Below are 27,875 nucleotides of genomic sequence, written 5' to 3'. Positions count from 1 at the left end.
CTCTTACCCGGTACCATGTATCCGTTTGACGTTGAGTTTTCGGACACTGTGTATTATCTTCTAAACTATAAATAGTTTACATGAGGAGTATCGTGCGCGATGGGAATCTTTTGAAGAGTCAGAAGCTGGTGAAATTACAGGCAGATGGGACTTGTCAACTTACGTCTCAGGGTGACGGGCGCAGTGGCAGTGCCCCTCAGATCTTTGCGATTTAAAGTCTGAGGACACTGCAACTGTTATGGACAGTCGTGTAGCTTACTATCAGGTGCACGACTTGTTCGTCCCGTCACTTGATATAAAAAAAAGCGGGACACCCACACCCACCCACGACACCCACACAGTTCGTTCAGATAAAAAATCAAGAGTGGTGTGAGATATTGTTTTGCATACTTGGAAATGCATTCCATACGGGCGTGCTCTTGAGAAAGGTCATCGACTACATTGAACGTTTGTTTCAGTTAAAAAAACCTTTACCCACATGCGAGGCAGAACTATGTCGATACCAAAGGCGCGCAATTTACTAATAACAGAAGCTAATTATCATTTTTGTACGTCTATAAATAAACGTGCGGTGATGAGATTTACTTCCGATTAGATAACTATATATTATGAAAAACTTACAGTCATTAGCAATGATGACAAAGAATAATTTAGCAACAATAAATTTCATTATTATCCGATATTCGATTAAGTACGGACAACGGCACATTAGACTACACATTTTTGTCCGAAAATCGCCTCCAGTGCAACGGAACAAGATACGTCAATGTGTAGCTTGATATGCTGGCCTGTGGACATACATAGGTACTTAATTTTATGTGTGTTGTTAACAACATAGGCTTTGGCACAATAATAATTAGTGACTCAGCGCGGCAATGTGCTTCATTATGTCTATAGCTGAGTTCTTTTTTTAAATGTTGTTTTACAGCATCGGAATAAATCCATCAAGCCAATTTCTTTGAAATACTGTGTTTAAAGGATTTTCTTGAATATATTTCAGGTATATGCAGGTAGTTTACTTTCATTTTTATTTTTACTATTGTATTTTTATTTTTATTTTTTTTATAATATCAAGTGACGGGACGAACAAGTCGTACGCCTGACGGTAAGCTACACCCCTGTCCATAATAATTGGTAGTGCCACTCATCTCTTTAAATCTCAAAGAACTAAGGTGCACTGCTACCGCGCCTGTCACCCAGAGACATAAGTTGACAAGTCCCATGTGCCTGTAATTTCACCAGCGCCCTTACCCTTCAAAACCGGAACACAGTAATGCTGACATTACTGCAGGCGGCAGAAGTAGAAAAGTTGGCAGTACTTCCCTGGAAGAATACTTTCTCAAGGAGCTCTACTTCTACTAAAATATATTTCATGTCAAATGTTCTTCCTTAATTTGCGGCGCTGAATCTTTCCGCTGTACAAAGTTTCCTTTACACAGTGGATAGATTCACCATGACGATGTTGGCCAGTCATGGCTTTTCCAACAAGAAGTCTCCGTCCATGGAGTTTTGCGAACTTTCCAACAGGCTTCCTCGCGATGTTTTTCGTTACAGTTCAAACTATAGTAGCAACTATTACTTCAAATAATCTTTATTTCATAGGTAAGCAAATTACTCTACTGCTCATTCGTAAGGCAGATTCCCCTGAGAAGATTGAGCACGAAACTCTAGGGTGCAATATTTATTTTAAACATCATAATACTGAAACTATACCTGCTAAACGGGTTACTACCACCGATTTTTGTCATCCAAGTACGCAGAAGCTGTAAATAACCTCTAGTATGAAGTTTTTGCCATACATGATATATGAAGTTTTAGCCGGGATTTTATTAAAGAAGAGTCGGTATACATTCTTCCTTAAATAAATTTTTGACTTTGTTAAAATTGTCGAGAGCAGCCAATTTATTTTTATTCCTCGTATTAATGTTATGTTTGTCACTATTTTTCAAAAAAAATTACTATTATTCTTAATATAAATTATCTATATTTTCATAAATGTACTTTGACGCTAGTGTAACAATTTTAATTTCTTTAAACTTGTGACGATGCGACCTATTTCATCGTTATCCCACCTTTTTATCAGCCTGCTCTGGTTTTTGGCTAACTACTTTAAAAATTTCGAATCGTTCTGTAATTCCTTTTCTTCATCATTGTTACTTTTATTCTTCCGTTGCCACTCTCTACAAAATTTCCGAAGCGAACACACGATACCAGAAAATCAAGAAACCTAACTGCTTGTAAAGCATAATATTTGTAGAAAATACAGGCCCTTTGGGGCCTTTACGCCGTTACTTTACTTTACCTTTATTCCTATTCCTATTTTACAATAAATGATGTAGACCGAGCCTTTCATTTGATTACTCAAAACCCTCGGCCACAAACTTATCTCTCAAAGGCTTTCTGAGGACGAGGGAATGTACTTGTCTACAGTAAAAGAGGCCTGGTTATCGGTTTTCTATCGGATATACGGAAACTTTACAGTTCCATCTTTACCTTTTCCCCTATGTTTTTTTAGAAAGTTCGAAACATTTCATACTAATGATTTACGACTCATTTGCCTGAATTGCTTTGTTTCCTCCTTTTTTATGCTTACAGTAAAGAAGTGGAATACACCACAGGCATCTGCATTTCTCGAAAGCTACAATTTAGAGCTATTGCAGGTTGGCTTCAGTGGGTGTTTACTAGACAAACGCGTAACATCATTGGTGATCATCGGCCATTCTTGTCGCCTAACATCGCCTAACTTTCATCTATTCTACATTTAAAATAAAATTGACCAAACATAAAGTTCTTTGCGTTATTTATACCATATATAATTTATACCATTATAATAAAAAATTACCCACAATCTCCCGTCTACAGACGTTAGTACTCCTACGATAAAATGTACTCTCTGGAGGGCAGGTTTTTGTTCTAAAGCCTTTATTTGAAGCGTGAAATATGATTTAATTCAAGGTATCATTTCTTTCATTGAGCAAAATGAAGGACGTATGATGTTGGGTGTAATAATCCAGTGATCTGTGGTGCCATCGGGTATTTGTTTACCGTAACAAAACAAGTATTGGCGATATTAAAAATATAGGTTCTGAGCCGTGAACGTCAACTATTGAGGCCTTAATGACGCCCATAAAGATGTGTTTAGCGAGTTAAATAGTGATGTAGATAATTTACCTATTTCTGCCGCCAAGCAGTAATATGAGCATTACTGCATTCTGAAGAGTGCTGGTGAATTTACACGCACTTGGGACTTGTTAAGTTACGTCTCAGGATGACAGGCGCAGTGGTAGTGCCCCTCAGATCTTTGTAATTTAAAGCTCTGAGTGATGTCTGAGTGGCACTGTAGCTGTTATGGACAGGCGTTTAGGCGTTTAGGTACTACTAGGCGCACAACTAGTTCACCCCATCACTTGGTACATAAGAAAAAAAACTGCGAAGAAATGTAAACCCTAGAGGTAGAGATAGCGTAGTAAACTGCATTTTAATTTCTAAAAAATGTCCTTATTTTCAACAATGGTTCGACAAAAATTGAAGTGTTCGGGTCTCGTGGAAAGAAAATATTTCTTCGTTAAGGCGAGATATTTCACGTATTTAAGGCGAGCATACATTTTAGAAGGTGAGACGCGTTAAAAATTAATATGAATTAAATAAGAACAGACGGAGAAAATTTGACACAGATCCTAAGTCGACAAGCGTCCGATGGTGACTGACAGGGCAGCGGAAGGCCCGGCGTGTCGTTAAATCGCTGGGTAATTTGCAAATTTTGGAATGTGAATTTAATAACTAATAGGCTTCAGTTAAAATCCAAAATTTTGCAAGTTCTCTGTAGTATTGAAAGAGAAATATCTCCATGTAAAAATTATGTACATACAAAGTGAAATATTTGTAATCTTAATATATATAATATCTGATCTTTGTAATTTAAAGCTCTGAGTGATGTCTGAGTGGCACTGTAGCTGTTATGGACAGGCTATAATAGGAATTCGCTTTAGACTTTTTAGGCTGTTTTCAGCATTTTGTATGATCGAATAAAGTATATTTTATCGTGTAATACATTCACCCATCGTCGTACCTATATAAAAAATATTTATTTAGTTCTAGTGCCTTAGTGCACTAATAAGTGAACTAAGGTACTAGAGCATAAAATCCTATTTTACGCAGCTTACACTCAGCATAAATACGAACTTTAAGAGCATGAGAAGTGAAAAATTATTTGCCCTATCCACTATCCACAAAAAAGGACATAAATTTATTAACCTTCGGTCAATCATCGAACAATCAACAAGTCCTGGAGATGCCTCGTAGACAGACGAAACAAGTGTCGGGTACATTTTTTTGGTGGTAGGTATTTGTGACTGTAATTGGACGTAGTTAAACAAAAAGGATCCAATGCACATTCAGTCACTTTCGAAATTATGGCAGTTTAAGTTTAAAAGTGTTTCTCACTCTTTTATAATGTCAAGTAATTCCAGAGATATTTATTTATGTTTATATGGAGGATTTTTTGCTGACCTAAAAGGTTAGACTTTAGGAACCGTTTGGTACATATAACTAATTTTTTGATAATTTTGTGGATTGAATCCTTTTTGCTTAACTACGTCCAATTCCGTTTATGTTTTTATTAATTTTTTACAGGTTCGCGAAGTAAGCAAATTATTTTACTTTTATTTTAATTGACATTATAACTTCCGCAAAGTAACGCCTCAGTATATTAATTTTTATCTATATTTTTATATAATCTAACAATACGCACCTCTTATTTTTTTTAAACAATCAGTTTGTTTTTTAATTGTCCTCCCTGCCTCCTTGCACCGCCCGAAAGGTATGACTCATTTTCCGCATTATATGTTTATACCATAGACCTTTTCAAGGTGAGAGTGAATAGGCATTATAAGATATGCATGCAGCATCGTCGATCTCATCGTCACTTTCCATTAGGTGTTGGAGGTCAAGTGTGTACTTATTTCATTAATAAAGAAAAGGAAAAAGAAGAAAAATACAATGATTTTTCTTTATGTCAGCTCTGCTCTTAGAGGATGGAAAAAAATTAAGTTTTTCAAGTCTATGAAGGATTTTTTTTATAATGTCAAGTGACGGGACGAACAATTTATGCGCCTGATGGTAAGCTCACGCTTGTCCATAACAATTACAGTGCCACTCAGAGCTTTAAACCGCAAATATCTGAGGGGCACTGCCACTGCGCCCGTCACAACGTTGAGAAGTCCCATGTGCCTGTAATTTCACCAGTAGCCTTACCCTTCAAAACCGTAACACAGTAATGCTGACATTACTGCTTGGCGGCAGAAGAAGGTAAGGTGGCAGTACTTCCCTAGACGAACTCTTTCACAAGGAGATCCACTGCTACTGAAAAGGTGGTTTTCCACTGGCGAGCCGAGACGAGGCGAGATGAGGATTGAAATTTGTATGACAAAATTTAAATTTTCTCCTACCCTATCTTCGTTGGAAAATGAAAATTTATTTGCTTAAAATATGGTGAACAAAAGATGGAATAATAGAGCTCATATTTTACCACATTTGGCATTCAAACTTATACTTATAGTGATTGAATTCAATTGATTAAATTAAATAATGTTATTATTATTATTATTATTAAGTCAAATAATGTCAGTAGACATGCACAAAATAGTTAAAGTTCTAATTTTATTTCAATACATGGTCAATGTATATAATACATTACAAATCTCTTTCTTTTTATACAAATTTTATAAATCTGAAGTTAATTCTAGTAATGTAGCTATAGTTATTAATTATACATGTTACAAGTAGTTGTAAGCTATTGTCATGTCATGCAGGAGTAAAAATAAAAAATAATAATACAATGATGAATCATGGAAATGGTCTGGATGGACTGTATTATATTATATTCTTTAACGGCAACACGATTTCTCGCGCGATCTCGCGTGTGTCCCCAATGTCTCGCGTGAGATCGCGTGGCTAATTAGTATCAACCGCAACATTGTGAATTTGAGATTAAAAAAAAGGTAGTTTCATCTGATTCTTCTTCCGTTAAAATATTTTAATAACAATAATTTACGGGACATGTTACTTCAGCCGTTTATCGCTAGATGAACAGCACAGAATCTTAACTATCCACAATCACAGCGCGACCTCGAATTGTTAAAAGATAAAATATATTATAGTAACTGATCGTTACACATCTAAAGTATAGAACAAAATGCATTACAATAATTTCGCGATTTCAGAGGGAAGTAGTACCTATCCACTCTGTGTGCGTTACTTCCTTGCAGTAGGTAAATATACACTGCATATTCCGATTCTGGCTTATTACACGTCGTTGGAAAATATTTTGCCTTTTAGAGTAATTCCCCGCACAAATTGTTCTTGGGTATTTATCTCAACGTTTACCTGCAAAATGATGAACATTTATGTTTCATATATTATCTGAGATCATCTTGTATTTTAGTACCAGTACAGCTTCTTGTGAAAAAGTTCGTCCAGGGAAGTACTGCGACCTTAACTATTTCTGCCGCCAAACAGTGATGTGAGTATTAATTATATCGTTCCGGTTTCGAAGGATAAGGGTTGCTGGTCAAATTACAGGCACATGGGACTTGTCTATGTTTTAGGGTGACGAGTACAACGGCAATATCCCTTAGATATTTGGCACTGCAAATGCTATGGACAGGCGTGTCGTTAACCACCAGGAGCACGAATTGTTCGGCTCGTCACTTGGTATTATAAAGAAAATCTACATGGTTTGAGCTTTGTAAAAACGAAGTATAGTCCTATAAAAGAAACTCCGCGCTGCAAAGGTTTTGGGTGAGGCGAGTTTGCAGCTACTAAACCACTAACTACGTTTTGTAAATCTCAACAGGTCACATTTAGTCCATTATAATCATAATTTATTATAATTCATTTGTTTCCTTCGATCCGGCCGGATTCGAACTGAAGTCTTCTAGCAAACCGTGCCAGACGCTATGCCAACTAAGCCGTGGAACGAACTAGCGGACGTAACGAATTTTTCTATGTATTTGTTGTCGGATCTTTGTATTTGGTTTTTCAACGACTTTTTAGCCAAATAAAAACAAATACAAAGATAATAGACAATAAGCACATAGAAAAATTCGTGAGGTCCGCTGGTTCGTTCCGTGGCTTAGTTGGCATAGAGTCTGACACGGTTCGCTAGAAGACGTCGGTTCGAATACGGCCGTATTTAAGAAATTTTTCTAAGTCTTTAGTCTCTTAGTTTCTATTAATAATTCAATATTTATATTTATAATTATATATTAAAAAACAAAAACAATTTAATATTTATATTACAAATCAATGCATATTTATTCAGTTTTCGTAATTTTTCTGCAATAGTTTTTATCAAAAAAGAATCAAACAATTAATTATATCGCCAAAACCACGAAAACAACATGTTTTCACGTCAAAATAAGTATAATTTTTTTTGTTTTTCGGGACTTACGGCTAAGGCGACTAATTGGCCACACTGCCAGTTCTTAGACTGTAATTTTTTTTTCGCGGGAATTGGTAATATGTTTACGGTGGCCATTTGTCAAAAATTATACAATGAAGTTAGATATTTATAAAAAAAACAATGGCTGGTTGGTGTAGTAACAGTTTTCACACGAATTGATTTGTAGTTAAAGTGTTATTACGCTTTGAGATTCTTAACAATTTCCTAATAAATAAATAATAAAATAATGGTCAGGCATTTGTCATTTGAAAATCCTTTTTTTTTTTTTTTCGGACACTAGTAAATTTTGTTACTCAATAAGTTCTTTAATTATTTTTTTAAGCAATAACGTGTCGGTAAATTGTTGTAAATTTTCATTTTCATTCTTCAACCCACTATACTTGATGTCACACTTAGAGACTCGTTCATGTGATTCGTTAAAATTGTGTTAAACTATACATATACGTAGAGGGTACGTTGTTGCCATTGTAATATGGAAATGTCACTCATTTCTTTGTATATACATTTTAAGTCCAAGGCTAAGGCCGAACGCTGTTTAGAAAAACTAACACGCAGTAAGTGTTTTTAATGATTCAACATCATATAGGCGAGTTTTCCTCTCATATCGACTACGTGAGACAAAATATGTGTACACCTTAGACTAGGGAAACCAATTTTTTTCCCATCCTCTAAGGTGTATAGTCAGTCTTTTTATAAATAAAAAAAAATGTCAGTTCATCGCACAAAAGTGTTGCCCGCTTGCATGCAGCTAGCGGTTGCAGTCGATAAATATTCTATCGATTATCGATTAAATTCTGGTTATGCTATTGCAATAAATAGCCCAGCTTGTTTCCTTTGAATCATCATCGCTCATCATCGGTAGGCATCAGCAACTGCTTGGTGCATGTTTGAATTTTCATTACTACATTTAGAACTGTGTCTATTAAAAATATAATGAGGAGACATATTTTGTAGTTTTTCATTTCAATTTAATATAAATAATAAAATCCCTTACTAATATGAATATGAAAACAATGTGAGTTCAATACCTAGTATTAAACTCTGAGTGATGATTTTGACAATTGAACTACTAGTAGTTCAATTGTCAAAATAAGAATAAAGAAGGCAACAACGCAATTAGTAATCAGTAAAACGTCGTAACATTCACAATTCAAACATTTTTGGAAAATTTTTACCTTCTTTTACAATCTATCGATAAAATTGTCGACAACAACTACATGACTATTTAAAATTTTATGAAAACGGCAAGCCTGCAAATGTCATTTTACTCCGTCTTCAAAAAAGACAGGCTACGTATAAGTGACTGCTTTTTAAATAATTATTATACCGTGTCAAGGAAGTGTTCCTGTAAACTAATTTTTTGAGGTTCATTTGCCTGAACAAAATTTCAAATTAAATGTTAAATTTCATGGTATCCTTTTATTTAAGATGCTATGTTATTTAAAAGAAAACAATCCAATTGATTGAGGCTTTCGATTAGTTTAGTCAAATTACAGGTGCTTGTCTTGGTTCAGACAGGCGCGTATTCAAAAAATCTTTGAATGCAGTTCGAATTGTTTTTAAAATCAAAATGAAGTCTTCTTTGTGTAAAATTTTCTATCTACTGTATTTATAGTACTTTTCTTCCGTGTGGCATAGCCGCGAGACGCCATGTACATATATTGTTGATTTAAGCACTGGAATGCATTTGCACCCTGTTAAATACCCTTAAAAGAGCAGCGTCTCGGCTCTAAAAGCATCAATGCCGATCGTCATTAATTACTCAGAAAGGGTGGGTCACGTCCGCCTTCGTATTCATCCAATAACCATTGGGATGATTCAAAAATGATGATTCCTTGACTGACTATATTTGAGGTAAACTTGAAATGTTTAAGTTGCGCTTTTTAAATTAATTGGGATGGCTTTGTAGCGTATTGTACAAATGCGGTCTGGTTACTAATGAGTCAAAAAAATTTGATTACTGTTTTTTTTAATAATTATAACTTTAAAAAAGCCGACCTCAAAAATTTGCTTATCCGCTTTTGCTGTGTCCGCTACCGGCGATCCATTGAGTATATGACCAGAAATAGAAACTTATTCTGTCAAATCATTACGATGACAACTGGGCTCCGATTGGCCAGCCCGAATTCGAAACAATGAACGGGTGTCGTCAAATGTTTCACGTCAAATAGACCAGTTTAACTTGGGCTTTGCTATAATGGACGAAAATGAAAAATTACATATTTACTATTTAATTATCGATGAAAATGTGAGTACGATTGTTTTGTAATTAGATGTTTTGCTGTTTTTCCCACACCACCTAATGGAACAGCCTCCCATTGTTAGAGATATTATCTTTATTACACTAGATACAGAATATTTTGGAATATACGGAGACGTACGCACAGGTCAGTTGTTGGCGTTATACTAATTGAGCTTTCTAATTTTTGACTTCAGTGCAAACGCGAGTTGATATTTAAAAGTGATATAAGGCTCATTTGTCTGATCAGTTACCGGGGATGGATTATTATTTCCTTATTTCGTCTCTGTTTCTGGTTTTTTTTTTTTTTTTTTAATAATAAATAACGCACACACTCAACATAGCCCCGCACTAGGGAAACCCTGTGTCGCGGGTGCCATGGACACACATATAGACAACCACAAATTACACCCAAACTCACGAGAGAAATAATTGTAGGCCATACAAATATTTCTCCCGGCCCGGGAATCGAACCTGGGACCTCTGCGTGGCAGTCCGGCATGGTAACCGTTCGGCCACGGAGGCAGTTAAATATGTAATATTGTTTAATATAGTTTTATATACGCGATGCGGCGATCTCTTCAAAGATAAATCAGTCTTAAAATTGTCACAAACCGTTTCGTTTGTTACAATTTAAATGACAAGAAAAATCTATAGAAGAAAGTTTTTCTTGGCATTTTTAGCCATCGAGTATATAACCAGAAATAGAGATGAAATGTCATATAATTTGTTTGAAAACTATTCTACCACATCATTACTGTGACAACTGCGCTCCGATTGGCCAGCCCGAGTTCGAAACAATTGACGGGTGTCGTCAATGGGTGTCGTCAACTGTTTCACTTCAAATCGACCAGTTAACTTGAGCATTGCTATAATGGACGAAAATTGTAAAATTACATATTTAATAGGAAATGAAACTATTTTTCCGGATTTAAATCGCGTATATTTGTTTTTTCAAACAAACCGACGTTTCGGGCCCTTTACAGGTCCCATGGTCACGGTTGACTGAGGTGGTGACCTCACCGAAAACCTAAGACTCGATATACATATTTAATATTTAATTACCGATGAAATGTGATTCCGTTTGTTTTGTAATTAGATGTTTTGCTGTTTTTCCCACACCACCGAATAGATCAGCACGGCATTGTTAGAGATATTATCTTTAGTACAATAAATACATAATATTTTTTGGAATATACGGAGACGTACACACAGGTCAGTAGTTGGCCTGTCTATATTTCAGTGCAAACGGGAGTAGATATTTATAAGAGCTGTATCGCTAATGTGTTACCAGAAATATATATATTTCGTCTCTATTTCTGGTTATATACTCGATGTTTTTAGTCAATAATTATTACTTTTATAACAAAAAACCGACCTCAAAAGTTCGTGGAATAACATCTATTTGCTAAATTTTATTGAATACGATTACCGAAACGTGTGCGAAACGGGATTCATCCCGTAGTTTGCCACCCTTACAGGTGGAATATTTTCCTCAAATTTAAATGGGACCAATACTGAAACACCCTCTTTCCAACAAAAAAGAATCATCAAAACCGGTTCACAAATGCCGGAATAATTGCGTAATATACATAGGAAAAATACAGAAGAGTTGGAGGAGGCTCCTTTTTTAAAATCGGTTAAAATTAAAGAGACCAAACAATGAATCAACATGGGTAATTATCGGATATTTGTATATCGGATAATTATCATGATTATTACCAAAGACAATAAACAATTCTTTTTTTTTTTAAACACTCAACATAGCCCCGCACTAGGGAAAACCTGGGTCGCGGGTGCCATGGACACATACATAGACAACCACAAATTACACCCAAACTCACGAGCGAAATAAATGTAGGTCATACAAATATTTCTCCCGGCCCGGGAATCGAACCTGGGGCCTCTGTGTGGCAGTCCGGCGTGGTAACCGTTCGGCCACGGAGGCAGTTATTGATAATTATGGACCCTGATTACTAGCATTTCTGCGTCGTAATTATATAAAGTGATGCCAACCATACATTAAAGGCATAGTTTCCCAAGCTTTTTGGTTCACCGCCCAGTTAGGCAACATATAAGTAGTTATTTGTTATACAAGGCTGCACAGTTGTTGTTTGAAACCTGAGCTAGTGAAGGGGCAGAATCCTGAGCGTAGCGAGGGTTTCAAACCACGAGACGCAAATAAATGTTGCTGCCGAGCGAAACAAACAACTTTTCACTTCACTATAGCGAGGAAATCGGTAGATGAAAGCAGTTGAACTATAACAAATCAGATTATCATGACCGCTAGACTTAGAGTCGTATTCTAGAACTCTACTCAATGCTCAAGTCAGGATTTGAGCAGACAAGAGTATCATTTCAAGCACTGGAAATACGACCCTAATGGCAAGGACGTGAGTATGATTTTCAGTGCTCACTGCAATACTCAAGTCCTGACTTGAGTATTGAGTAGAGTTCTGGAATACGACTCTTGGACTCGCTCATGTGTTGTTTCTCTTCCATTTACTGCAGTACAATACAGTCCTACTATGTATATCTTTATAATTTGTGATCCACTCCAAGAAGTGATTAATAGGAAATTTGAAAAAAAAAGTTTATATTTGGGTGCGTTCTGAATTTACACCACATACGTTTTCTTCTTCTTTGCACTTATTATATTATGTGATTAACAAAATTATTTCAGTTCTTCGATAAATTAAAACAACCTAATTAAGCAAAATTAGTGTTATAGTTGTTAATTTAATGTCAATAATAATCAGAATAAATTGTACCAACGGATTAATATTATATAAATACTTATTACGTATTTATGACGAATCGCGCTTCGGAACGTGTCACTATTTTTTTTATCTAAAAAAACGTTTATCTTCGGTTGTATTCCGAATTTTATGTATTATAATTCTCGCTGGTATGTACCTATAATTTCGTCTAATTATTGAAATTATTTTAGTTCTTCGACGAATTATAATAATTTAATAAACATAATCTCAGTGTACTAAACAAAGTGACCTCAAAAGCACTTGGAATTACATATAATTACCAAGTTTTATTGAAATCAGTTACCGGAAAATGCGCAAACCCGGATTCATCCTCTAGTTCGTCACTATACGGGACTTGCCACAGGAGATAACAAAAACTGGTTCTCACTACTTAAAGTATATTGAGCGAGAAAAAGCCTTGAATTAGAGAATAGCAAAATCAGCCATTAAAATAATTGCTCCTTACAATAAAATTTAGGCGCTATTTATAAAAATGAATCTTCACGCGTGAACAGCCACCCTTAGAGGTGGATGATTTTCTTCAAAATTCAAAATGGGACCACTAGATGGAGGTACCCTCTTTCCAACAAAAAAATAATCATGAAAATCGATTCACAAATACCGGAGTTATCGCGTAGCATACTTATAAAAAAAACATACGAAGTAAAATTGAGAACCTCGTCCTTTTTCAAAGTCGGTTAAAAATTAGTTATCGTTGTCAATTTAATGTCGACAATAATAAGAATAAAATATATTAACGCATTTATAATACATAAATAATGTACGGCAAATCGCGTACTCGAACGTGTCATTATGTTTTTTTTTCATTGAAAGAAATAGGTGCACCACAGTCCATCGTCAATTTCGAATCTCAAAAACATTTTCCACTAGCTAGCGTGGAAAAAACGCTTTTGCGCGAAGATTTCTAATGAGAAAGAAAGCCTTATCGAGCTAGCGAAGTGTAAAAAAATTCACCGCCCACCACCACCAAAAATAATTAAAAACATGTATTTTTTAGGAAATGAAACTATTTTTCCGCATTTAAATCGCGTATATTTGTTTTTTCAAACAAACCGACGTTTCGGGCCCAGTCAACCAAAAGAAATATACTTGCCAAGTTTTATTGAAATCTGTTATCAGAATGTGCGTGAAACCGATTTCATCCTCTATTGTGACACCCTTATACACAAAAATATACAGTCGAATTGAAATGGTAAGGGGAAGCTGTAACCTATCACAAATAACTGCCGGACTGCCACGCAGAGGTCCCAGGTTCGATTCCCGGGCCAGGAGAAATAGTTGTATGGCTTACATTTATTTCTCTCGTGAGTTTGGGTGTAATTTGTGGTTGTCTATGTGTGTGTCCATGGCATCCGCGACTCAGGGTTTCCCTAGTGCGGGGTTATGTTGAGTGTGTGCGTTATTATTATTATTTTTATTAATATATGAATCAGAACACACGCTGTTTCAACGTACTATGTGGCATGTCGTTCTGATTGTAGTACAACACAGTTGCTATGACGCAACGCCGACGCACCGCCCGTGTGGCATCTCCCCCACTTGATGGGAGATGGTTATCGTCGCCCATGGACATTTGCATCATCAGAAGTGCTGCCTATGCGTTGCCAGCCTTTCAGAGCCCTGTAAACAAGTTTTTTGAAGAACCCCATGTCATAAGAAAATGCCAAACTACAGTGATCGTCTGATAAAGTTTGGCATGATTAGTCTTGAAAAAAGACGACAGATATCGGATTTATATATGCTCCACAAGATTGCTAACGGTTTTGCAATCTTGTGGAGCATATATATGAAGGTGCCAACACGTTCTGTACATATACCCCAACTATTCTGTATTCCACATTCTATCAACAATGTCTCGAGTAATAGCCCGATATCTAGAATGTATTACAATGATATCTGTTCTGGTAGTTATAACAGTTTTAGAAGACTCCTACATTCGAATCCACTACCTTAATTTCTTTACGTAAGCTTTATGTTATCGTATATTTGATTCTCTTTTTTTTATTTGTTAAGCATATGCTTAAATAATTACTCATTTTGCTTAAATAATTACTAAATTCAATAATTTATTCTAGGTATTAAACGTCCACTGTTTTTACTAAAGTGTTGTGTATAGTTACAATTGGATTGCAGGTTTATATTCATTAATGTCGAATAATTTTGTTAGTATATATTCTGATCTGTAATCTGTTGCTGTACCTTATTCAATAAAATAAAATAAATAAAAAAACAAAATAAATAAAATTGCGCAAAGGAAATACTTCAGAAGGAAGATCATTCCACATCTTATAATAATAGGTCACAATGCGTACAAATAACCCAACTAAACACAAAAAATTGTACCGAAATATATAAATTTCACTTTAAAAGTAATAATTACGGAGTTCCTCAAGGGAGTATACTTGGTCCCCTGCTATTCCTATTATATATTAATGACGTATGTGATAGCACGGAACACGAAATAATTCTTTTCGCAGATGATATTTCAGTGGTTGTCACTTCTCCAATAAATTCAACATTAGAATATCATAAAAACGAATGGAAAAAAACAACGACATCACTAATTGATTACCTACAAAAACACAGCCTTCAAATTAATTAAACTAAAACTAATATAATGAATTTTAATAACTTACGAACACAGGCAATTGACATGGATTATAAAGGACAAATCTTGCGAAACGAAACCAATGTGACATTTCTAGGATTAATTATAGACCAAAAGATTAATTGGAGGGATCAAACGGACAAAGTATGTGCTAAAATAAATAGGTTTGCGTTTGCTCTTTACAAGTTGTCAAAAGTAGCGAATAAATGCACAGCCAGGACTGCCTATTTTGCGTATGTTGAGTCTGTACTCAGATACGGTATCGTAATTTGGGGCAACGGAACAGATTTTGCGAAGGTTTTTATTGCTCAAAAGCGATGTATACGTGCCATAAGCAATGTAGCACCGTATGTCTCATGTCGTCCTCACTTTAAAACACTAAGAGTATCGCCCCTCCCATGCCTGTACATTTTCGAAGTTGGTATATTCGTGAAACGAAATCTATCGAAATTCTTGATAGCGAAGGACGTAACATTCAGAAGCCTAAGGAAGCCCAATAAAGTCGTACTAAATACAATACCCAAAACAAAACGTTTTCTAAATAACTCGTATGTAATGTGTGGAAAAATTTTTAATCGTATACCAGATCGCATTAAGCCTCTACCATTGACTAATTTTAAAAAGGAATTGCGCATGTGGCTCTTTGATCATTTGTTTTACTCTATTGACGAATTCATGAATCATAAAGAATAATTAATTGATGCATACATTTTTCCCATCATTAAAAATATATATATATATTATTATTATTAAATTATGACATACACGATTCTCACATATCAAATTAAATCAATTATCTTAAATTTATCAATTTGTTGCCTAATTATTGTTTTAAAATCGAATCTCAATCCACCAATGTATTATTTTATTATTGTATTTGCATGCTTTTATTTTAGAAGGCCGAATAGGTTTAAGTTCTGATTTAATTTTTACCATCAACATGTGTAATGTACCCTACCCTATTTGAAGCGAATAAATGAATTATTATTATTATTATTATCTTGCAGGTTCGAGGGAATGCCGCTCTCTAGCCGCTCGCCATCTAAATGTGATCCTGGGTATCCCCTATGTTGCAGATATTTCCAGAACATAGGGATGGAATCCCAGCCTACGTCTAGTCCTCTGACGATGAAAAGGGGAAAGCGGAATCAATGATATGTATATAATATACCATGACCATGGGACCTGTAAAGGGCCCGAAACGTCGGTTCATTTGAAAAACAAATATACGCGATTTAAATCCGGAAAAATTGTTTCATTTCCTATGTGTAACAATCGCGAAAACCTAAGAACTCGATATGTATTTTTTATATTAACATAGCACAAAAAATCTGAATCTGAAATGATTTATATAGATAATTCAGGTTTCTCTTTTCATATGCGGTAGCACCCCGTCGACAGCATCAATGCTCCCAATTGGCTCCGAGGCCCCTACCTCAGGACTAATCAGCGGCAACTGGGAGGTAGGGACCATTTTGGGAAACTATGCTAGAGCGTAAAAGCTGACATTTGACCAAAATAACAACTTCGCAATCCACCTATAACAATTAAGATTTAATATAGGTAATACGTTAATCGATACAGTATTTATCGACTTAGAGACTTAATACCAAATCAGCGATTTTATCTGGCGACTGCAAATTTTACAAACAGCTCATGGGTTTTCGTTTAATTAATTGAATTGATAAATTGGTAGTACGATCTCGGAAATTTTTTTTTGCTCAGTACAGATTATTTGCAACGCAACAAGCAATGCAACGCGAATATCTATAGACGGTACTACGCGCAATGAGAGTGTTTGTTGAAAAGCCGACAATCGACGGATCCCAACGCGCGCGCTGCGAACCTGCGTACAGAGCGCGTAGTGTGTTCGCTAATACATTAAAATGTGTGGGAAATGTTGCATTGCATGTTACATTGCCTATAGTGTGCAAATAATCTGTAACCGGCTTTTTTATCTCATTTTACAACACACGCTAGGTGTAAAAAAGACACAGGTGATCATATGTCAAGATTGCTTTTATGACATGAAATTTTTTTTAATAATACAAATTGTATAAAACAAATTACTCCCTGTCTTTGGCGACCTCCCACCACTCCCTCTCAAACCCATCAAGATCGTCCCGCCGACGCCTTCTCGGCCATCCATGCTGTCTCTTTCCATCTTCAGGCAACTAAGGAGTAATGACGTTCGCCCACTTTTCAGGTTGCATCCGGCTAATGTGTCTCGTCCAATTCCTTTTGAGCCTGGTTGTTTTGCTCCCCACATCAGCAATGCCAGCCATTGAACGCAGCATTGTATTGCGTACTCGGTCAATACGTTTAAAGCCCAGTATGCTGCGTTCCATCGCCCTCTGGCAGATCTTGAGTTTAGACTTCTGGAGCTCCTCCTCTCCTATTAAAGCTCAAAAAGATAACAACTAATTTCTTTCGTAGAATCGTTGAACCTCACTTGAGTCCCAAGTCTGCTAAGTTTTTTGAATGGTCTTTGTAATTCCATTGGGAGTCCACTGAGATTATATTTGCAATTTTGCCAAAACTTCTTGCAATTTCAGTTGAGTCCCAATTAATTGTACAAACTTGAGTCCGGGACTCTACATTTATAGATTCGACTAAATTTTGCACTGCTCAGTGGCCTAAAACACTCACGAGCCCAAGTCGGGTCGAGCGCGAAACATTGGAACAAAACTCGAAGTGGTTTCTACTCTAAAAAATCACGACTACGACAAGCAGGGTTCAAACAACTACTACTATCCACGAATAAAATAAAAAAAACAAAAACCTAATGTGTGGATTTAAAAAAGATAATAATATTTAATTATACTACAAGTTAAGACTGACACTCCACTGAGTGGAGTGTCAGTGGAATGATGTGATGGTATTCATTCATTCATAATTTTTTTTAGCCCTGCACCACGGAAACCCTGTGTCGCCGGTGCCATGGACACACACATACACAGCCACAAATACACCCAAACTCGCGATAGAAATAAATGTAGGAAGTATAAATATTTTTCCCGGACCGGAAATCGTACCTGGGATCTCTGCGTGGCAGTCCAGCTCGGTAACCGTTCGGCCACAGAGGCGGCTGAAGTAAACCTATCTAGCGGTTTCTACGTCCGAAAGTTTTAGTTTTTTTAACGTCGTACGTTGCGATGTGTAGTAATCACGAAAACTGAGAATTCGATATACATATTTAAATTTTTATTGAATTGATATTCAATTATTTTACGTGAAATTACTCCACTAGTTTGTTATAATTATTAATACAAAGATCGAACACTCAGAAAAAATTCCTTCGATCCGGCCGGATTCGAACCGACGTCTTCTAGTACGCCGTGCTAGACTCTATACCAACTAAGCCACCAAACGAACCGGCGAATCTCACAAATTTTTCTGTGTTTGTTGTCGTGTATTTGTATTTGGTTCTTCAACGACTTTTTAGCCGTAGCGCCATCTTTGTGAAATCGATGAAAGTATTTCGTCACCCAGTTAGCTACTAGACCCGGCTAGAGATGTCGCTATTCACTGTATTAAAATTTTTATTGAATTGATACTCAATTTTTTTTTCTGAAATTACTCCACTAGTTTGTTATGATTATTAATACAAAGTACGAACACTCAGAAAAAATTCCTACGATCCGGCCGGATTCGAACCGACGTCGTCTAGCATACTGTGCCAGACGCTATACCAACTAAGTCACAGAACAAACATCGATGTACAATTATGTTAGGAAACATAAAGATGTAAATAAACCTAAATTTCATCAAAGCTTGAAAGGATTAAGAATTAAATGTGACTGTATTTATACAAGGTAAACCCAAATCGAGAGGAGGAAAGCGACATTTTAATACATGAGCATATTTTGAGGAAATTTGTGGCGAAGAGGAGGAATAATATAAATAATAAATGGCGGTGCATTTCAAATCAAAAATATATTTTAAGGAAAATGGACACGTAATTTACAAACTCTACAAAGATTTTTTTGTACATCGCTGCCACTTCATCAATCATACATGTTATAATGAAAAAAAGATGTGACTGAAATTTACGGGTTGAATACAACCAGTATGAATACATTGCGTTTTTCTGCAAAATACTGATATTAGTGACTCTTTTGTTATCGCAGTTGGCACCAGTCAAAGTAGATTTATGCTAATATGATATATAATACAATATCTTTGCTTGTATAAATAATGTGTGTTTTACATTGACTTACAATTATATGGACGTCGGGTCCGCGCTAAAAAGTGTCCGAACTTATTGGGCGTTAAAATCGTATACAGAGCGTCATTCACGCTTTAATCTTCGTTTGTTCGACTGACAGCGAAGCAAGCAAAATTAGACAGTACTGCGATGACATTGCAATTTAAATTCAACGTTTTAGCTTTTTCATATTCCTTTACATGTCACTACGTTTAAATAGGTTGACTTGGGACATTTTTTTTCGTGGTTTTTGTATTAGACCAGTCGTCCATTTATTTGTAAGTCAATGGTGTTTTAATTTAATTTTTTGTTTTGTTAGTGACTTTGCTGTGTTATTTTTCTAAGCATTGCAATTTTTGATTTTACTATCACTATGACTTTTTGTTCTTCTGTTTAAGTGTTTTTTTCTTTTGTGGCAGTAATAATAAGTTTTTTTCTCTTTTCTTCTAAGCAAATAAAAAGATATTTTGATTTAAACAATGAGGACCTGTTTAGTCTTTGAAAAGTTTGTTTCCGAAGATGACTTCTCAATTACAGTCAGTTATTATGATTTGTTTGTAAGTTACATATTGCTTACAGGAAATCTTAAAGTAGTCAAGTATAAGTGGATGTAATAATTTAAGATCGGAACAGTGATGTTCAATAAAATAGAAGTGTAACGTGAGACTACTGTTTTCAATTGTAATATTTGTATGCCGTCGCTGGCGGAACACACAACACTGCACTATTACGTGATCTTAAATATGTAAATTGTATTTACTGTGTGTGTGTGTGTGTATGCTTTCACATATATTTTTTCTAAACAGCTCCGCACTAGGGAAACCCTGTATCGCGGGTGCCATAAACACACACTCAGGTAACCACAACTTACACTCAAACTCGTTACAGAAATAAATGTGAGCCATACAAGTATTTCTGTCTGTTTTTTTTTTATATTTATTTCTGTTTGCGTGGCAGTCCAGGATGGTAACCGGTCGGCCTATCGGCCAAGGAGGCAGTTACACATAAATACATCTCTATCTTTTTGGCAACAGAAGAGAATTGTTAGTCAAGAAGACAGTTTTTGTCTCTCTTTTCCGAAACCAAATCAGCGAATTATTCTAAAAATCATTGAAGCGAGGCGAATTAGACCGAGAACGGTCAGTTGGAATAATGGAGTTTCATTAGTCCAATACCATGTTTGCCGTCTAAAGGTGCTTATCCATCAGTGAGGCGAGACGAGAATTGAATCTCGCCAGCCTAATTCCACCAAAAATTGATTTTAATAGCTACCGCGATTTCGCGCTGCGATTGTCGAAGGTAAAATATTAACAGTACTAATAGAGTAAGTCACTTTGTTGAAAACTTTAATAATTCGGCTGCAGGACACTCTAAAATTATTTGAAGAAAACCCATTTTCAAGCGACTTCAAAAGTAGGAGGAGGTTTTCAATTTGACTTTATTTTTTTGTTGTATGTTACGCGTTTACTTTGAAATTTGTGAACCGATTTTGACGATTATTTTTTTGTTGGAAAAAGGATACCTCAGTAGTTGTCCCATTTAAATTTGAAGAAAATATTCCATCTCTAAGGATAATAAATTAAAATCTTCATCAATCCTGACCATTTCCACCTAAGATATGTAAGGAGAGAATTGAAATTTTGCCATACAAGCAATCCCCATCTTTACTCGCCGGTGGAAAATACGCCTTGAAAATATCAAAATAAATATGACCATAATAATGAGAGTCCCAATGGGAATGTTAACGACTGAACAATTGGTCACAAAATAACACCTATCTAGTTATAACAATGTAGAATCGTTTCGGTTGAAGATAACTCAAGATAATGTTTTCAATTACGTCATGGCATAATACATAGTGTGTTGTTTGTCGTTGCCATATTTGTACAGTTGGTTGGTGACGTCATATTTTTTTTTTTAATATTCGGAAAATGAAAGGGATAAACTTCAACAGGATAAACTTGGCATGACAGCGACTGTGTTTCCGAGCACATTATAGAATCAGAGCAACGTTGCCTAATATTTATTTGTTTCACCGAACCCCATTTTCACAATGCGCTATAAAGCCATTCTAATTAATTTAAAAATCGCAACTTCGACATTTCAAGTTTACCTTAAATGTGATCAGTCAAGGAATATTAAGACACTGCTTTTTAAAGAATATTTAGCGCCTCTTTACCTGTACAGGGTAGCCATAGATATTTCTCTGTATTTCTATGCGTGCATATAGTGCTTAAATCAACAGTACATAAAATTAGTTAACTATTTCCGCCGCCAAGCAGGAATATGAGCATAACTGCGTTGCAGTTTCGAACGGTAAGGGTGCTGTTGAAATTACAGTCCCACGGGACTTATAAATTTATTAATCAGGATGACGGGCGTAGTGCCCTTCAGACCTTTGTGATTTAAAGCTCTGTGTGGCACTGCAACTGTTATGAACAGGCGCACGACGTGTTCGTTCCGTCACTTAATATCATGATAATGAGCGATCAGGATTACTAAAAACCGACCTCAAAAGTTCGTGGAATCACAAATGTTTGCCAAGTTTTGCTGAAATCGGTTACCGGAAAGTGCGCGAAACCGGATTCATCCCCTAATTTCCCACGCTTAGAGGTGGGATATTTTCTTCAAATTTAAACGGGACCAATTCTGAGGTACCCTTTTTCCACTAAGAAAAGAATCACCATAATCGGTTTGCAAATCGAGTTATCGCGTAACATACGTACGTGTCTTCCGGCTGATATGATGATGAAGAAGTGCTGTATTTCATATACATTCAATTCATGTAATAATCCCTGACAAGTGTAGTATTTTATATATATAGTATTTTATCATGAATAGTTCCTATTAGTAATTTTTCCTATTAGTTTTTAGTTAATGTTTATAATTTTAGTTAGTTATCACATTTGTACTTACGTGCCATCTCATTTTGTGAAAAGCGGTTCCAACTGAAAACTGGCGAGCTGTAACATTATGCTAAGTTGGATCCGTTTCAACTTCTAGACAGGTATATGTAATAATTAATGTGAATTACTACTGTTTAGCTTGAATTATCTTAAGCTGAATAAACGTTTCTTTCTTTCTTTCTTTCTTTCAAAAAGAAATGCAGTAAAATTGATAATATCGCCCTTGTTTAAAGTCGGTTAAAAAAACCAAATCTCTTTAAAGTGCGACTGAATGGCATCTTCTGGGCGAGTTCGTTCCATCGTAAAATCCTATCTTTGCATAATGTTTTTACTACCATGGTATTCATATGTTCTTATTGATACATAAATGGAAGAAACTAAAAAAGAACCTTAGATTTGGCTGGATTCGAACCGTCGACTGTTTGTTTGTTTTGTTAGCCCTGGTCTGGCAAAGGAATTTTTTGAGATGTTTTGGTATAAATTTGTAAAAAGAAATTCTTACAGCAGAAAGCATCGTTTATCAGAAAATCTATTGTTAGAACATTTTAATGTATTCTTTTGGAAGAAACTTGTTTGGTCAATTAATGTATATTGTTCTGTCAGAATGTATGTTGTCTGTAAGTGACGACGGAATGAATGAATATTCAGCAACATTTCGGCAAATTTATTATTTTTAGGTTCAATTGTACCTGCCTCAAACAAACGTACAAAAGAATTTTAAGTGTTTATTCTTGACACAAACTAATTGTTCAAATGAAACATTTTCTTATTTTTTAATATGTCGGCCTGCGTGGTCGAGTGGCTCTGAGGTCCCGGGTTCGATCCCCGGCCAGTGTAGAAACTAACTTTTCTATATTGTCTCGGGTCTGGGTGTTTGTGGAACCGTCGTTGTTTCCGATTTCCATAACACAAGTGCTTTAGCTACTGACTTTGGGATCAGAGTAACGTACCTGTGTGATGTTGTCCATTACTATTATTTAATCACATTTAATTTTAGAATTCATATTGTAGCGGATAACACTTAGCAAATGAACCTAAAAATACAATCACCAGGTCAGAGTAAAACCTGGGTAATACCCAGGTTTTACTCTGACCTGGTGAAATAAACCCTTTAGTAGGTTAGGTTAGCACAAGTCAGAAGTGAATTTGTTTGCATTATCGAACAAATTATCGGAGTTTTTGAGAAATAAGTTTAATTTTTATAATTAAGTAAAACCCATGTAGAAGTATAACTATGATTGTATTAAAATTCCCCTTTTGCTAAGAATGAAGTGCATTTTAATTGAATTAAGTCAACCAAAACAGATAAAGTTTTTTCACCTCTCTAGCTCGGAAAGGTTTTCTTTCACAATAGAAATCTAGCGTGGAAAAGGTTTTTGAAATTCGAACTTGACGATGGACTGTGGTGCACTCAGCTTTTTCTTTCGATAAAAAAAAAGATTATGACAAGTTCAACTACGCGATTTGCATTACTTATATAAGTAATATAAATCCGTTGGTATATTTTATTCTTATTATTGTTGACAATGATAACTAATTGTGCTTATTAAATTATTTTAATTCGTCGAAGAACTAAATAATTTCAATAATCACTTAATCACACAAAATTATAAGTAGAAGCAAGAATAAAAATTGATGAGGTGCAAATTCAGAACGCATCCGAAGGTAAACTTTTTCTTTTGATTAAAAAAACTGTCTAATATTTAAAGTTCTCTTTTTCTTTCATCTGCCATTTTTCTCGCTGTAATGAGGTGAAAAATTGTGTTTCGCTTGGCAGCAAAGTTGCTTTGGGTCTCGTGTCTTGAAACCCTCGCTACGCTCTGGAATCTATTTTTGAAACAAGAGCGAAGCGAATGTAATCTTAGCTTCCTTCGCTTGCTCAGGTTTCAATACAAGCACTCGCGTCGAAAAAACAACTTTGCAGCCTTGCATAACAAATAACTTTTTCCAGGGTAAAGTAATAGAGATGGGTGGGTTTGTGTACAGCTTCCAAGTCCAATTCGTGGAAGAAAATAACGTAATTTATATCTTATTTATGAGATTTCCAATAGGTCAATAGTACATTTTTTGCGATGAAATATTAATAAAGCGTAAAGAGTAAATGTCGTTTGTGTAAAATAAAATTTATATGACCTATGTAAAACATTAAGGCGAGAAAGAAGAAAGAATCAACTTTTATACAATAAATTGAGTCACTATACACTCATAAATCTAAGAGTGGTTGCACACGGCGACTGTTAGCAGTGATGCCAACGCGCGTTCGTGAAACGTGCGAATGCATCGCTTCACTTGCGATTTAAAGGCGATTGCACCGATGCAGTAACGCGCTTGCTCGCGTTTGCATCGTAAATTAAAATCGCGCACGTTTGTAAAGTACGATTGGCGACTGCATCGCGTTTGCATCGCGTTTGTATCGCTGCTAAAAGTCACCGTGTGTATCCGCTGTAATACATAACAACAAAACAATAGGTACGTGGGGCGCACTACAAGTTTCCGGAATGAATAAGAAAAAATACCATAAATGGTCAGAAATGAATTTAATGTTTTTCAAAATATTATCCGTTACCGTTAATGCACTTTTCATGCGAATGAACCAATTTTGAAAACATTTATGACACTCCTCCGTAAAAATCTCTGAAACATGTTGAAAAATCTCTGAAGCTCTGTTTCATACTCTTCGACAGCCTCTTCAGGTGATGAAAATCGTTGATCGCGTAACTGGATCTTAATTTTTGGAAATAAAAATGGTCGGGACTGTATGCGAGATGGCTCATAAGGTCAACGTTGTTCGTTCATCTTCAAAAATTCATATGTCTGTCTGGCCGTGTGAGAACTGGCATTATCGTGGTGCAATATCATACGGCGTTTACGGTTATTTTTACGGAGTTTGTCAATAACTCCGGCAAACAAATGATGGTGGTCCAATCACTATTCACGGTACAACGATTCTCCAAAGCAACAGCAGCCACGTTTCCAGTTTTATTAAAAAAAGATGTAATCATCCGCTTAGAGGCGCTTTGCACGCGCGCCTCTTTGGTTGGTTTCGGCTCATCTCGAAAGACCAATAAGCTCGATTGCTGCTTTGTTTTGGGATCGTAACTATAAATCCATGTTTCGTCACCTGTTACTATGTCCCACACCAAATTTGATGCCCCTTCGTTGAATCTGGTAAGCATGGCAGTGCACCAAGTGACGCGATCCGTTTTTTGAGCCTCAGTCAAATTGTGTGGGATTTACCAAGAGCACAGCTTTTTCTCACCCAAATGTTTGTGTAATATCGATTGTATTTAACTCATGCCTATGCCTAAAGAAACCTATAGTGCGCCCTATGTAACTGAGTAACATTTAGCTTAGTAGATGTGCATAGTGGTGTAATAGACAAAAGGACAGTCAGCAAAATGTCTATCTCGGGCGAGATGGACGTTGATTTTCCGCCGTTCCCTGGTCCTGTACTGTCGTTCTTCATTCAACATCCGTTCGAAAGAATTAATGTCAAATAAGTAATATTCGACCAAATTAAAAGTAATCGTTTCGGACGTATGTCAGACGGAGAACGAATATAGACCCCCTGTTTCAGCGTCGACTAAATCCTAAGAAAATGATAGACTGAGTCATAAGTTGACTAGGATACTCTTGTGTGCCCCATTAGGTACACATTTACGATGCACGTGTAATAATTATATAAATAGCTTAAAGATTGATGTTATTTATAAAGCAGTACTACAATAGAAATACAGTCTTATATTATGTTTGTAAGCGTAATAAAAAAAGATACAATTTACCCGCCAAGTAGTAACGTCAGTATTAATGTGTTCCGGTTTCGAAGGATAGGGGTGCTGGTGAAATTACAAGCACATGGGACTCGTCAACTTATGTCTCAGGGTGTTGGGCGCAGTGGCAGTGCCCCTCAGATCTTTGTGATTTAAAACTTTGAGTGGCGCTACAACTGTTATGAAAAGACGTGTCGCTTACCACCAGGCGTACGACTCATTCATCCCGCAACTTAGTATTATAAAAAAAACGTACATACAACGAAAAACCATCTCCTATTTTGAAGTTGGGGAAAAATAGGTGACTCGTGCGTGTCTTTGGCATTTTATCGAAAGCAAAAATTTTACTTTTTAAATAGAGAAAACTTTACCGTATATATATGTACAGATGGATTTTTATAAATTATATTATATTGATTAGAATGATACTGTACTTTATCATTGTATTTGTGCATACAAGTAGGTAAGCTTTAAGAACTTTGGTTGAGATTGGTGCCAACTGCCTTCGTCGCCGAACGGTTACCATGCCATGACTGCCACGCAGAGGTCCTGGGTTCGATTTCCAGGTCGAGACAAATATATATGTATATATATGGTCTACATTTATTTCTCTCGTGAGTTTGGGTACAATTTGTGGTTGTCTATATCCATGGCACCCGCGACACAGGGTTAGTGCGGGGCTATGAGTGTGTTGTGTTATTATTATTTACTTTATTCTTCTCAGCTTGTTAGCTTGTTATTACTAACTGATGCTTAAACTATGAATTGATACTTAAATGAGCTTTTGTTAAGTCTATTATTGTTAAACACTTGTTAATAGTTTTTTTTAATTTTAATATTATTACCAATGACCGGAATCGGTGGAGTAAACCTATCTAAAGTATGAACGTTTTCTTAATATAGATATACCGATTTTGTCAATAAATATAAAATTTCTTTTTTTAGTGTTTATTTTATAAACATTCCAAATTATAGGTTGTCTCATGTTTGTATTTTAAATGGCTAAAGTATTTAAATACGTAATTAATCTAGAAACACAATTACAGTATTATTTTTTGAGACAATAATTTGTAGTAAATACTTGAAAGTAAATAATAAATTTTCACCAATGTACGAAATTTTTTATACATAATACGCATATTCTGATATAAACAGTTCCGAGAAGTCTCGGGATTTGTAGAAGGGAATGTCTTTGTTATTCTTTAGTTACATTATTAAATAATATTTTACAAGTAATTGAGATTGTTTTTATGAGAGTATTTAATTTAATTTAATTGAGATTGTTTTTATTTTCTATGCTTTATTTTTTATTTTATTATTTATTATTATATTCTTTGCTATGCCTTTTCAGAGTATCATATAATAGGACCTAGCTATATGTTATTTAAGATCTTTTTAAACTTTATATGGAGTAATAAATTGAATTCTAATCTACTCTTACCCGAACAGGTCATGTCGAAGATGTTATATGTTATGTTAGATACCGACCCATTGTTGCTAGCTAAATTCGTCATACTTGATAATTCGAAATAATTTGGCACTCGCTGACGTCCGAGGGAAGTGAAACTTCAGGATTTGCAGATATCGGTGATATATAAAAAGGTTGCGCGAGCGCATGAAAGCTGCTAAACATCGTAACAACCGTCAGTTACTCTTCGACCATCGAACAAAGCGGCGGTGGGAGGCTCCTCTGCTATCGAAATTTGAAAACAATGGAAAGATAACGAGTATCTCGTTCTTATATCGTTGCAGTATATTATAAAATCGCGTAGTTTCATTATATTTTCACTGTGTATTTGTTTTTCGAGTTGCGATAAAATATTCAAAAATTCTTAAAAAGATTTGGAAAAGTTGAAAAACATCATCAACAAAATTATGGTAAGTAATTGTATAATTATTTACA

The 27,875-nt window shown here is 35.6% G+C and overlaps 1 protein-coding gene across 1 annotated transcript in view; it reads left to right on the top strand.

Moving 5' to 3' along the window:
- The first annotated feature begins 27,832 nt into the window (after positions 1-27,832).
- LOC113239972 (trehalase-like) overlaps positions 27,833-27,875 on the top strand; it is a 45,167-nt gene continuing 45,124 nt past the window's right edge. Inside the window, exon 1 of the mRNA XM_026477161.1 lies at positions 27,833-27,850. Within this exon, the coding sequence (XP_026332946.1) occupies positions 27,848-27,850 (3 nt within the window). The 5' untranslated portion in view covers positions 27,833-27,847. The remainder of the gene's footprint in view (positions 27,851-27,875) is intronic.

The sequence above is a fragment of the Hyposmocoma kahamanoa genome, unplaced genomic scaffold (genome assembly GCF_003589595.1).
Source record: "Hyposmocoma kahamanoa isolate Upper Pololo Valley unplaced genomic scaffold, ASM358959v1 119, whole genome shotgun sequence".
NCBI lineage: Eukaryota > Metazoa > Arthropoda > Insecta > Lepidoptera > Cosmopterigidae > Hyposmocoma > Hyposmocoma kahamanoa.
This window is presented reverse-complemented; position numbering and strand designations above follow the sequence as displayed.